General features: G+C 34.4%; 1 protein-coding gene across 1 annotated transcript in view; it reads right to left on the reverse strand.

The window, feature by feature from the left end:
- LOC111048180 (protein purity of essence) overlaps positions 1-14,689 on the reverse strand; it is a 79,620-nt gene that overhangs the window by 15,837 nt on the left and 49,094 nt on the right. Inside the window, exons 29-34 of the mRNA XM_039431953.1 lie at positions 12,598-12,817; positions 10,764-10,961; positions 9,636-9,826; positions 8,461-8,637; positions 7,847-8,038; positions 1,890-2,105 (exon numbers count right to left, since the gene is read on the reverse strand). Coding sequence (XP_039287887.1) covers positions 1,890-2,105; positions 7,847-8,038; positions 8,461-8,637; positions 9,636-9,826; positions 10,764-10,961; positions 12,598-12,817 — 1,194 coding nt within the window. The remainder of the gene's footprint in view (positions 1-1,889; positions 2,106-7,846; positions 8,039-8,460; positions 8,638-9,635; positions 9,827-10,763; positions 10,962-12,597; positions 12,818-14,689) is intronic.

The raw sequence follows: 14,689 nt of genomic DNA on the forward strand, positions 1-14,689 counted from the left end.
CAAGGATAATGGTGTGATAAAATGGTTAATTGAGCCCTCTACGGTATAAAATTCTCTGAAGGGTATGCACGCTTAGTTATGCTTTAACAAGCGTGCAGATGAGGAACTAAATCTGGAAAGAGTAATAGGAGCAATCACACTGAAAGCGAGCACTTGCTAGTTGCGTTCAGTATAAGCAGCTACATGCAAGCCACAACGTGTTTCAATGGCACTTTTCAAATTTTGTTTTTGGCTCATGCATCATTCGACGTGCTCTTGCACATATACGCTTTCAATGTGATCAAACCCAAACTCTTCTCATAGAGCCGACAAACTGACGATACCTTGACTGTTGTTTCTTTCTTTCTTTGTTATATGTTTTCCAAATAATGATTATTGTGTAATGTGAACATTCAAACCGCGCGCCACTCAATAACTTTACAAGTTAAGTGCAATGAATTGAAATAATGTAATCAATGTTATTATAATTGAATATTTATTAAAACAAATTAAAATAGGACTAAATAATATTTATAATATAACATAACCAAAAACATTAAGTATAAACTGCAACTGCACAAATATTGAGTATATATGAAATGTAACTAAATTAATTCATTCTTTATTACAAACTCAAACCTAAAAACTAATATAAAAATATTTACAATGGATTATAATATACTTTATCTTAATCAAAATTATAAGAATTAATCATTTGTCATAATATATTTTATTCAATTTTGAGGTTAGAATGTCTTTTTGGAGGGTTTTTTATGGCTCATCCTTCTTTTTGTTTGAGAGCTGGTAAATAAAACATCAATTGTTTGGGGTATGAAATCTGGGTATGAAACCTATTTTATATTATATTCATTTAGTAGTTATAAGGGCCCAGTTAGTTTTTATGAGTCACTTCTCCTTTGTAAATGTAGTATTAAGACCTTTAATGATGGGATATATACAATTTCAATGCAAAATCATTCTTGCACTTTGGGCTAAAGACGCCAGTAGAATAAATACTATTATCGGAATCAATAGTAGTTGTTTGTCTTACCGAACCTCCAACATAATTTTTATTACATTATATAACTATAAGAATCATTTTCCCGAACTGAATGGAACGTTTCAGAAGTACCTAAATGGTAAGTGTTTGGGTCAATTGTACCCGGTATTGTGAAAGAACTAGGTTCGGAAGAGCGCATTTCTCTTCAACTCTTGAAGAAAGTAGGAGAGGTGTGCTGCAATTGTTCTTTATCTAAAATTTAATAGAGGAAAGAACTGGATTATATAAGGACGGGATAGGAAATTCATGCATCATCACGTCTGAACTACTGGCCTGAAAAACTTGAAATTTTGTATATATAAATTCAATTTACCTAGGATGGTTATAGGATTTTCAGTTCTTCAAAATTTCAGTACGTCAAGTTTTCAATTGGACCCTTTTGGATCACGGATTATCTGCTACTATAATATAAATGTGACGCATTCATGTACAAGGATAACATTGTGCCTTGAATAAAGAGAATGATTGATTGGTGGTATTCATTCCCACTCCAGAAGACCACAAAAGGATCCTGTGTGCTTGATTGAAATTTTTGACGTTATTTATTCATAAGTAATGCTGGTCAAAGTTTAAGAATAACTTACTATAATACAGAGTGTTTCTGAAATAGACAGACAAAACTTCGTGAATGGCTTCCTTAGATCGATTTATAGAAAAACGGTCCAGTAAACATGGGTTTCAAAATACATTGTTACATAGATTAGCGGGAGCCGGATTATCAAGGCTGTACTGTAATGTGGAAGCAATATACCACAGGAACAATAGTATTTATCTGTAGAAAAATATTCCAAATGTAAGATGACATAAATTTAAAAAAAATAAATGCAAAAAGAATGTAAGTTATACTGACATCCAGCAGTGGCTCAGTGAGATGAGAGCTGTTGTCGGCCTGCAGACAGAGCTGCAGTGTGTTGAGCAGGGTGGAGACAGTCTTCATCTCGGGTCGCACCAACACTTCCAGGTTGCGTTGCACCTTCACGCACAGGCACAGCAGCTTCAGGATGACCTGCAGCAGTGGTCGAGAGCGCACTATTTCGCGCATCCTCTGCAGACGATCCAGCATTATCTACAACCGGAAACACAAACAGTAAGCAACAAACAAACTACCATACTATTCATTTTAAACTGTCAGCATTGATATTAGGTTATGATCACATTGAATGCGTGTATGTGCAAGTGCACGTTAGATCATGCATGAGCCGAGAAACAAAATCTGGAAAGAGCAATTGAACAACGTTGTCACTTGTCTGTAACTGCTCACACTGAACGCAACCAGCAAGTGAGTGTTCCTATTGCTCTTTCCAGATGTTGTTCATCATCTGCGTGCTTGGTCATGCATGGACACGCGTGCACTTGCACATATACGCATCCAATGTGATCATATCCTTATTAATACGAAATGCCGAAAGGATCTAATTACAGCAATTGAGAAAAATCATAAAACATCGTATGAGGATTTGAATGAGATGTGTGTGAAAAGTCAATTTATAACAAATAGTCATATAATCTAGGGCCGGTTTCCGGGATTTAGCTGAGTTCTAGACTTTAACTGGGTTTAAACTCTGGAGTCAGAAAATTGGCTTTCCGGGTCAGAGCGTTAACGTAGTCGAGGATTTAAATAGACCCTGGAGTTTGGAGATCATGTTACACTCGGGAGTTTATAGAAATTGGCCATTTTTGTGTATTGGAATATCGGCTTAGGTACACTCAAAAATAAATTTTCTATTTTTCGACCGAATTTGACTTATGATGCATGATTTTGGACCGCCTTGACGAGCCGAGAAGAATGAAGTGTAGTACGATAAAATCTGAGCATTGTGTCCAAAGTGTTTGGAGCGCGCCTCTCCATTAGGAAATACTGAAATGAAGTGCATCTAACGAGTCATTCTCATAGAACATAATATCATGAGCTTATGTCAGTGTGCGGAATATCAATGTGAGGACAATGTAGTTGGTGATGATGGTTGAAGCTAAACATTAGGTGTTTTTCACAATACAAGGAGCATTGTTGTCAGGTGTACCTGGAAATCTAAATGAGACAGAGCGCTCTACGGATCGCCCTGATCGCCCAGACGGATTTTTAATTATACATCTAAATGGTAACAATCGGAAGATATTGTTGATCAAAAACTAAAATTCATTAAAATTGATTTTTTCTTCAAATTTCTTTCATTTTTGAAAAATCATAGCTCAGTAGTCATTGGAGATAGAGAGTTCCGAATGATCTAATTTTATTCAGAATTTTATAATCTAAAAAAAGGCGAGAGCATTTTTCTGTCCGATTACGAGATTTGGCAGAAATAGCTAAAAACTGGAAAATGAGCCGAAAGTACGAGGTTTTTGGGCCACTCTGTATCTAGCACAAGGAAATTCTGCATGAAGAAATTGGTTCTGGACTTCTCTTATGTACCTAAATAAAACATTAAAAAATTAGAACTACATTATAAATTGCATGCACATCCCCTTTTTTATGTCTATATTGACTGGACTATCATTCATGCTTCAAAAGGTTAGGTTTTGCTTTGAATAGGCCTATAAAGAAATCGAAACGTATTTTCACAAATTATTTGTACAAAATAGTTTGGAGAGCATGCTCATTTGAATTAGCCGCTTCAATCAGCTGGTGCTATAATGCCAACAATACAACATAGAATATTGAGAATTTCTCACATGATTATTTCTTAAAGTCCTGGACTCAAGAACTAAAGTCCAGAACTTATAGATCCCGAGCTCGGAAACCGGCCCCTAGTGTTTCAAACAATTCATCATACTTATACAGAGTGTCCCAAAAGTTAAGTGCTAAACTTCGGGAATATATTCTATGGGTCAAAATGAAGAGAAAATGTATAATAATATTTTTTCCTAAAACGCTTCATTTACGAGATATTCGCCATTTTGTATTTTTTTTTTTAATAATTTTTATCTTCAACGTTTTCCAACCGATCGCTACAAAAATAGGTAGGTATGTTCAAATAAGAGAGTTGATTTGTAGAAAAATATTCATCTTTGCCCAATTCAAAAATTCAAAATGGCGGTTTTAAAAGTTCAATCAAAAATTGCGGGAGAACGGTGATAGAGAAATTTACCAAGAACAATTTTTTAGGAAACTTTATTCACAATCAGTCAACACCAAAAAATGAGAATCGGACAAAGCATAACAGAGCTACAATAAAATATGTGTTACGTGGCAGCAAAACATGAGTACATCACAATAAGCTATTAGAAAAAAATAATTAAAAACAAAATTGAATTCTAACACTAGACAGTTTTTCGAAAGTTACAACGAATTTTCCACATGTCCTCCATCCATTTCTATGACACTATCCATCCTCTTTCTCATCGACTCCACACATTTAATGTATGTATTTCAATAATGTCACCATCATCTGTACCACAGTACCTGTCACATAGCTTTGTGGAGGTAGGGCTGTACTGTACTGTACTGTGGATCTGAGCAAAAAGCCAGTAATGGACCTTTCAAGTGACTAGATTTTTGGGGAAATGTCACCTTGTCAGCATTTTTTCTTTCATTAAAGCCTGATTCCATGGAAAATCTCTCTCGGCCAACATCTTTCCTATTTGTTCAAGGGGTTTGTTACGGCCTCGGATCAAACTTTTCATCTTCTGAAGATAATTTTCAAAACGAAATGCTGAAATGTCATTCAAGGAAAACTCTTCTATGATGTTCATGAAATGATCAGCGTCATCAACAATATGAGTCAATCCATGGAAATTATGATTCCCATAATTGCAGCTACAGATTGAACGAAATGTGTCAAGAGTTTCCCACAATATTCACGCATGTTTTCTTGCTTGCAAAGTTTTGAGTTTAATAAAATAGTGGTTGAGACGTGTAATTCAATATAGTTCAAATACTTCTCATCGTCCATACTATTTTTCAAAACAACAGGTCCTATGTACAACAAGAAGTATCTCAATTCAGTAGCATGTTTCCAACGCATAATATGATTTAATTCCCTTGGTTTACGCACAAATTCTGAAGGCATATGTTTTCGGAGCTAAGGATTTCTCCAGATATTAAAAGCCTGCTGGTTCTCGACAGCCTTGAAGCTTTTGCCTTTTTTATTCCATTGTTCCACACAAAAATTAATGTTCTATTGACTCCAAGGCAAATTAAATGCATATAATCTAATACAAAACATGTGACAAAATTAACACCTGGGATTAATCCTAGAGGAGTATTTTCACGCTGATAGCTCTTGTCAGATTGGAGGTTGAATTCTTCATGAGTTCTCTTACTGTAGTTGTATTCTAAAAATACACGTGTCTCTTCAACAGTTACACCTTTTGATTTTACACTTGGTGCAAGAGTAAAAGCCATTATGACCAACAACACCCATTATGAAGCTTTATGCTGGAGCATCAAAACAATAGCCTTCTAGGGACACTGCACTTCTATGTTGGGCATGCTCGGATCAGTTGACAGGCCATTTTCTACAATATTTTTCATTTCTTCTATAAATGGCATTAAAAACTTAATTACATCATATGGTTTTTCTTTACCACAGTAAAGTACAATGGGAACAACTGTCCCTTTCAGTTCAGGGATATTAATAAAATTGAGACGAAGTCCATCAATATTAGCAAGGAGTTTGAGACAAGTTATCAGTGACGGTTTGGTTAAATTAAAGATTAATTTACAAAGTTGTTTCTCAACTACAATATGAAAGTATTCTCCTGGTTCTACAACTACTTTTAATAACTGGGATGGTGTTTTAAGCAATATTCTATCACAACTTGAAAGAGATGAAAAACAAGCATGCTTTTTAAGGCCCTGTAAAAGTTTGTCCATTGCATTAAAATTGATGTTCGATTCAACTTCCCACTTTTGAAGAAACGTTGACATCTCAACAAAAGAAGTTGAATGTTCCAAAACATTAGGTACTGGTACCGGTATATTATAATTCAAATTCACCACCAATAGAATCATGAGAGCTTGTAGAATCATCTGATGAGCCCCAAATTTGAAAATTTAATGCTGGAAAAAGTTCAGTGGAACTAGACGATTCACTACTTGATTCATGGAAATCCGCATTATCACCACTGGTCGTTGCTACTGTTGCCTCAGAAACATCACTTTGGTCAGGGAGGCCGTATTGGTATTGATAGGCCTACCATGGACCGGTAATACAACTCCCTCTTAATTTTGAGTTACAGTAACACCATCATCACTAATAAGAGCTAAATCATCCTCTGTGTGGAGTCGATGAGAAAGAGGATGGATAGTGTCATATAAATGGATGGAGGACATGTGGAAAATTTGTTGTAATTGTTGTAACTTTCGAAAAGCTGTCTAGTGTTAGAATTCAATTTTGTATTATTTTTTTTCTAATAGCTTACTGTGATTTACTCATTTTTTGCTGCCTCGTAACACACATTTCATTGTATCTCTGTTATGCTTTGTCCGATTCTAATTTTTTTGTGATTTTTTGGTGTTGACTGATTGTAAATAAAATTTCCTAAAATATTTGTTGTTGGTAAATTTCTCTATCTATCACCGTTCTCCCGCAATTTTGGATTGGAAGTTTAAAATGGCCGCCATTTTGAATTTTCGAATTGGACAAAGTTGAATATTTTTTCTACAGTTCATCTCTCTTATTTGAACATACCTACCAATTCGGTTTTATAGCGATCGGTCGGAAAACTTTGAAGATAAACATTATTTTGTAAAAAATACAAAATGTCGAATATCTCGTAAACGAAGCGTTTTAGGGAAAAAAATCCACATTTTCTCTTTCTTTATTTTGACCCAAAAAACCTATTCCCGAAGATTGGCACTTTACTTTTGAGATACTCTGGCACTTGGCACTTTTGGGACACCTGTACAATAAATTAATGGAGTATACTTTACAAAAAGAGTATACTTTACAAAAAGAAAACCACATTTTGGTTGAAAGCATTTTATCATCAACTTAGGCCTGTATTCTAAATAGTCCTTCGAAGTTATTTCAACTTCCTGTTTGAAATTGAACTTCTTTTGTCACTAGCGTGACATTTTATAAGGAACAATATGAACGGAAAAAATAAGTAAATGAAACTGATACTCCACCCCCCACGTGCCTCAGGATGTTTTTCTTTTATTAATATTAATTTTATTTTGTAATAGTATTTTCCTATGTTGTCAAATTTGTTTTGTTTTTATTATGTCCTTCTAAGATGTTTTTTTTTATTTCTGCTAATAAAAAATTTCAATTTTTAAATTAATTGTATCAGCGACTATTCATTACGCTTAATATTTTGTTTTTGGTTTTTGATTTGTTGTTGATCCACTAAGTCACACACTTTATTTATGAAAATTTTTGTGTACGTAGAAAAAATTTGATTTGATAAATCGATCAATTCCGAAACTCGTTTAATTGAAAGGTTATCTCAGTTGAACCGTAGAGAAAAGACAGCCTAAGAAGATATAATTATATCTCATCTTCTGAACGGTGATCTCAGTTAAACCATTGAGAGAAGATATTTCATAGATAGTTTATGTTTCAAATTTCAAGCCAATTTTTCATCAACTCAAGCGATTGTCGACTACCTTCTATTATTACTGTTTTAGCCGGTTGAGTGTAAGAACGGCGCAGTATGTGAGACTATCAGCATCACATAGCTTTACAAAATAAAATCTATTAGACTATGACTATCGGCTTCAGTTAACAGTGTAAATTTTAACATTAACGCCCTATATCATGGGATATCTTCTTATGCTATCTCTATGGTTGAACTTTTCTCAAATTTGAAATTCATTTAAAGAGAGATTGTTTACAGCGTGATTTAGCCAAAATGGCTCCATACCTGTAAGCCACCGCATTCAGCCATAACGTTAGCCATTTTGTAAACCTCCTCGTTGTTCACTTTCTGTTCAGACTTGGCATGTAAAGTCTCGACAAATTCTTCAGTTGCATCACCCAGCAGACCTCGCATTCTGTAAACTACTCTCATGGCATCCCCTTCGCCCCCTTCCTGCACCCAAATCTTCTTGTACACCTGGAACATTAAAACAGTACTCCATCATAAACAGTACTCATACTAAAGAGCAAGAGATTAAATGAATAGCTTGATGGCATCCAAAAGACCGCGAATTAAGATATATGAAACGTTTAAAAATGCAAGCAATCAAGTTCAACAACATAATATTGATTCAAATTCGAAATCTTTGTAGAATAGTCGATATAACCAATAATCGATATCAAATTGTCAGTAAAATCGATAGTCGAGCAGAGTGCTTACATAACACATACCATGCAATGTTTAGAAGTCCTGTCTGTCCTTCGTCATCACTGAAAGAGCTCAATAAACCTTGCTTAAAATGTTGTTTATTTATTGAGTATTTAGCAAAGTTATCCGTACAAGCTCAAAATCTCATGTAACTTGATTATCGTTGAATAGAATGGCCTTAGGTTACTTACCTCTTTGACAGGCAGATCGAGAGATATAATTTTGTTGTTGACAAGGAGTTCCATGCCATTGTCGTCTTCCAGCAAAGCGACCAGTTCACAGTCCTGACAGATTTTGTTCTTCACATCGCGCATCTTCGGACCGAGACCAGGCTCATTGCAGCTGTACGGGTTGCCCAACATACGACCCTGCCAACAAAATAATAATGTGTATTTTTGTTTGCTGTTTGCTGAATTGACAGAATAAAAAATAACTGTAGATTTCATTCAAGTTTCAAGTAATATAAATGGGTCAATGGGTTTCAATTAAATCTTAGGGTGTGATCGCATTGAATGCATATATTAAGTGCACGTGCAACTCGAATCATGCACGAGCCAAAAAACAAAATTTGTAAGTCCCATTAAAAAACGTTGTGACTTGCATGTAGCTGCTCACACTGAACGCACCAGCAATTTTATACGAATTGTACACGTGAAATTCTAACCTTATCTTGGGCATTGTCACCTATAAATTTGGGAGAAAAATAGCACAAGGACTATTTATTATTTTATCTTCCAATGCTATTACATTAGTGTCATTTGCATTGTGAATAAATAAATAAAGTGCATGAGTTGTAATCATTCCTATTGCTCTTTCCAGATTTTGTTTCTCATCTGCGAGCTTGGTCACGCATCCAATGTGATCACACACTAGATTAAGTGATATGAGGAGGAAAACTGTAGATTTCGTTCAAGTTTCATAAATGAGTCAATAAGTTCCAAGTAAATCCAATTTAATGATAAGGGGTTAAAAACTGTAGATATCTATCAACTTTCAATTGATTCCAAATGAGTCAATCACAAAATCATAAGTCATTGGATGAAGTTTGATGAATGACAATAATTATTGACAAAGTTAAGTGTTATTATAATAAGCTCTTATCCAATTAAAAGCATTCGGCAACCAATTTGACCATTTGAATAAAAAAAAACAACCATATAAAGAGTTTATTCTATTAAAAGAGTAATATAAATTACAGGTTTCTTATTGGAATTCTAACCGTCGTCGACACTTTCGATTATTCAAACATTAGGGTCTCTCTCGGACTGTAAAAATTCATGGAAAATAATCGGCTATCATTACAGAATGGATAAATACATACTAGGAATTGTAGATGGATGAATGGTAATTGAAATAATTAACGTACTTGTAAGAAGTCTTCTTGTTGAGAATCTTTCTCCAGAGAAAGATAGAACTCTCCGACATCATTGTCCTCCGGATAGATAATGGAGCACAAACGTTCGAATACAAATACAGGAGTTCTAACATCATCAGGACTACATTTCTCCACAGTCTCAATGCAAATTGCCATGAATTCTTTGGTTTCAGCTTCAGTACCTGCAAAATATCAAAATATGATAAATATTTTATAACTCAATGTATTAAAAAATAGTATATGTAAAATAAAATGAATAAGGGATAGGGAAAAATCTCAATTTCTACGTGTAGGACGACGTTCATTTGTGATAAAAATAATTGTGTGATAATGATCAAGTTACTCGATCAAGTGAGATGTAGACCTGCATACAGAAAGTTCAATTTAAATAGAAGATAGTCACTTTTAAGTTTTGTAAATAGAGAGATTTGAATGTTATTTGCAGGTTTTGAAATGAAAATGGGATTGGTATCAATTGTTACATTGAATAGTCTACATTAAATTTGGCTCTCAAGTAAAGTTCCTTATGAAATTCTTCTATTTAAGCGTATTCCTGGTTAATTCTCAGTACAAATCTTAACACTAAAGAAAATAAATTTAGTAATTAGACACGTTTTTCACATCAAATCACAGTTCATATTTTTAGGAGTCAATTGATAATTTAACTAAAGTATCTTAATTGGCCAATATTTCCTTAAAATATATCAATGTTACTGTGTTATTCATATTCTGAATAAATAATTATAAATAGCATGAACCATGACTATCTTAGCTTATAGTAGAATATTGTGTAAACCATAAATTCAGTGGACTGTATTTTCAACTTGACGACCTTCAACTGTGTGCTTGTGTTGAATTATAGTAAGCTGTGTTGAATGAATCAAATATTTTTCTATCGTATCCCTTTTTCAATTGAATGAACCAAATTTAATTTCGGCGACTGCTGTAGCAATTACACTACATAAAAACACACCTGAAGTAATTTCAAACTACAGATCAAGTCATAATCCATAGGCTTAAGTCTGTTGTACTTTTCTGGAAGTTATATTAAATGATTGATTAATACGGTAATACACACTTGAAGTAATTTCAAACTACAGATGAAGTCATAAAACACACCTGAAGTCATTTCTTCGAGCAGCTCGAGCAGTTTCTCCTGCGTCTCATCGATGAGTCGGGTGCGCTGGACGACCAGACGTCGCAAGGACAGATATCCATTGAGCACTGCACCCACCAGTCTGCCCTTGTACTGTTGCTTGATGCTCTCCTGCTCCAGGAATGAAGCCATCAGCTCAGTCAGCATCTTCAATGCATAGCCTGCAATATCAAAATACACATTTACTTATTTAAACATTAAATAAACTATGTTGAAATAAAACGTATCATCATACTATAGAAATGGTCTTCTGAAAACAACTTTTCCATCCTCAACCGTCAATAATTCATCAAATGATATAGGAATTGAAATTTATTACATAAAATTGTAAAGAAGAGACATGAATATAGCAATAGAAGAAAACAATTGGGAAATACAGTACAAAGAATATACTGACATTGAAAAATTCAATAGAAACCAATCATCCATAGAACTGAACATGAGAGCTAAGATGAGAATTCAATCTAGATAGAAGGATTTTGTATACTCAATTCTTTCTAGAGTAGGCCTATGGTAACTGGAAATGTAAAAAAGGTTGAGCCATTTTATGAATTATTTTACAAAACATAAACTGTAAGAAGATTTGATAAAAAGAAACTTTCAGAAATATTTACAAAACATCAACGCTGTAAGATAGAATGAATTAGATTCACAACTGAAGTTTGAGAACAAGAATCTCCAAGCTTTAAAACCTTTCCAACAAACTATACTGCAATGGATGGTTGAAGTGACCTTTCCCACAAACTATACTGTATATACTTTTATTCTATATTTTGTAATGATTTATGTGATTTTGACGTCCTAAATTTTTCAAATATTTTCAATAATAAATTATTTTGAATTTTATCAACTGTAATGGATCATTGGCCCAACAGGATGGGCCAGAATACAGAATACATTAAATGAAGAATCCAAATTTGTCTAAGCCTAGAATGGAATGATCAGAATGTTTCATGATTAAGAGTACACTCCATGATGAGTGTTCTATTTTTCGTTTAGTATACATCAATCACTCAATTTGTTATATAGGGCTACCACTTTTATTAAAATAAAATATCACAGGTACATAAGAGCACCGCTCGTAACTTGGCTTCTGAGGTCTGAGGCGTAGGGGGGAAATGAGCGAGTGGCGCAATGTTGTTGATGACTCGGTAGTGTGACTACAAACCGTGCTCACTAATAAAGCTATTCACCATTCAGCTTTCAGTTTTGTTTCCGCAGCTGACCGGAGTAAACGTCGAAATGTTGTGTTATTTTTTCATTAAGTTAGTAGCCGTTTTAAAATAGTTATAGCGATTTATTAAATTAGTTTTAAAATAGTTATAGTGATATTGTTGAATAGCCTCCGTAGAACTAGCATTTTTACAAGGTCACAGACTGGGGAAACTTCTCGCAAAAAGAACAAAGTTGTACACAGTGAAGGTAGGGAAGTGATTCGAAGTGTGAATTCTGAGTTGAAAGTTGAATTTGAATCTTAAACTCTATTATTTTATGTAACGACTAAAAACGTTAGGATGTAATTTTACTTATAGATAGCTGGTTAAATTACAAATTTGGTGGGATGGAAATTGCTCAATTACATTTGGCGAAGGCAAATAGACCACAGCGTTTGTGTACTCGCTACCTGGCTCTCCAGTGCCATATGTCACGCCTAAAACTAGATCGACTGCATTCCTTCCAGAGGCCAAGTTACGAGCGGTGGACAGTACATATGCGACCTTTAATACTATTCTATAATTTATTACAATATGAAAAGCGTACTTTGATATTTCGTCTTTATCTCAATCAATCACTGACCTTGGACCAAATCAGAAGTTAGCGATGTCTCTTCCAACACATGCAATGCCTGTATCTCGCGAGTGAGCAGGTCGGCCAAGTGGGGGAGCACACCGCGCAATGCCAAGTACTGCTTCCAGGGCGACTGCTGCACCAGGTTCTGGTAGAGCGACAGAAACTCGGCCGCACTCTCGCCAGCTTTCCCCAGCTCGCCCAGGAATCCGGTCAGCAGATCCAGCATCTGCGCAAGTCACATCACTCAATAAACACTTTCAAAATAATAGTTTACAATTTCAAATAAACACAAATTTTGAATACTTCCATGATTATTTAGAATTGAGGAATATCAGGTCGAAGTATCATGCAAACGACAGAATAAACGCAACTATTGAATAATACCATGATTAATTGAAATTTAGGGATACCAGGTACAAGCATCATGCAAAAGACAAAATCTCCTCTATAGTGTGGTCCACTTTATAATTGCAGTATTTGATTAGAAATAGTGTTGCTATCCTTGTCTATCATTCAACAAAGCAGATATCCACTATCTTGTTCCGCAAAATTGTCAGACAGTTTTTCAACAATTTAGAAATATAAATAATTGGCAAAATATGTAATCTAAATTATAAAAATGCATTGATTAATCGATGGAAATATAATGTTAATGGCGAATAAAATATATTATTGATAATTTTAAACAAGAATGAACAGATATTATATCGGTATTAGTTATATTCCATAGAAGGCAGTGGCAAGGCAGAAATTCTGCGACGCTTGTCTCCTATCTTTCTCCATTTACATTATTATAAGGTGGACCTCACTCTACACATAATTAAAGGTTCATGCCCAAAACTGCCCCCCTTCATATCAAGTGTTTGTCCACTTAGGGTGGCCACTAACGACAGGTGAAGTGTGTTGAACGTGTGTGTATTCGATCGAAAAATGCATACACACGAAAGGCTTCGAACGAAAAACAACTGAAGAATCAGCTGAAAATATGAAGAATCTTTGTATGAATGAATTTTCATACGAATGATTTTTGTAATCATTTACAAAATGCTATTTACAAAAGGCTATTTGAAATTAGGAATATCAACAGACCAAAAAATAAAAAATCAAGAAAACTTAGCCGTAAGTTTGATGATTGCAATTTGAAAATTCTTATAAGAGATTTACAGGAACGTAATTGGATAGAGGTTTACCAATCGGTAGTGAATGAGAAATATGATACTTTTATTTCTATTTTTAAATACTTTTTTGATATTAATTTCCCAAAAGGCTTCAGAGATGTGAAATGTCATAAAGGAGTGTCATGTACTGATGTTGTAGACAGAAGAGATGAACTGGTCAAACTTGAGACAGAATATAGAATTACTAAGAGCGAGGATGTTAAACTTCAAATTATTAATAAGAAAAATGCTCTGAGACACATTAACGTAAATAAACAGAGATTTTTCGATAAAAAAATCACAGAAGCCAGTAATAAAAGTAAAGTAACTTGGAGTATGATTAATGCTGAGGTTGGCAAAAACACAACTAATTTTTCTAATATTAGTAGTATTCTGAATGAAGGAGATCTTGTAACCGACCCCTACAACATATGTAATGTTTTCAATAACTTTTTTTACAAGGGCAGTTGAAACCCTTGTAGTACCAAATATTCCAAACAGCTCTAGTCTGTTAAGTACACTCAATATACAAAATAATAATCATTTCTCCTCAAGATTCAGATTCATACAGATTTCATCACATGAATTAGCAAAAATTATAATGACTTTTGAAAGTAAATTCTCTTCTGGACCTGATGACATTCCAATGGCGATAATAAAAAAAGTTCTACCCACAATTATTAAGCCGTTGACTCATGTAATTAACTCTTCACTGATATCGGGCTATTTCCCAAAGTCTTTAAAAATAGCCAGAGTCATACCGATATTTAAGAAGGGGAATGCCAAAAGTCCTGAGTGCTTTAGACCAGTTTCTGTCTTATCAGTATTTTCAAAAATATTGGAAAGGGTGGTGTATGACCAGTTGGTAAAGTATCTAGAGTCCAACAACATACTGGACAGTGAGCAGCATGGGTTTCGATCTAACAGATCGACTATCTCAG

Source organism: Nilaparvata lugens, chromosome 7 (assembly GCF_014356525.2).
Source record: "Nilaparvata lugens isolate BPH chromosome 7, ASM1435652v1, whole genome shotgun sequence".
In the NCBI taxonomy this organism is placed as follows: domain Eukaryota; kingdom Metazoa; phylum Arthropoda; class Insecta; order Hemiptera; family Delphacidae; genus Nilaparvata; species Nilaparvata lugens.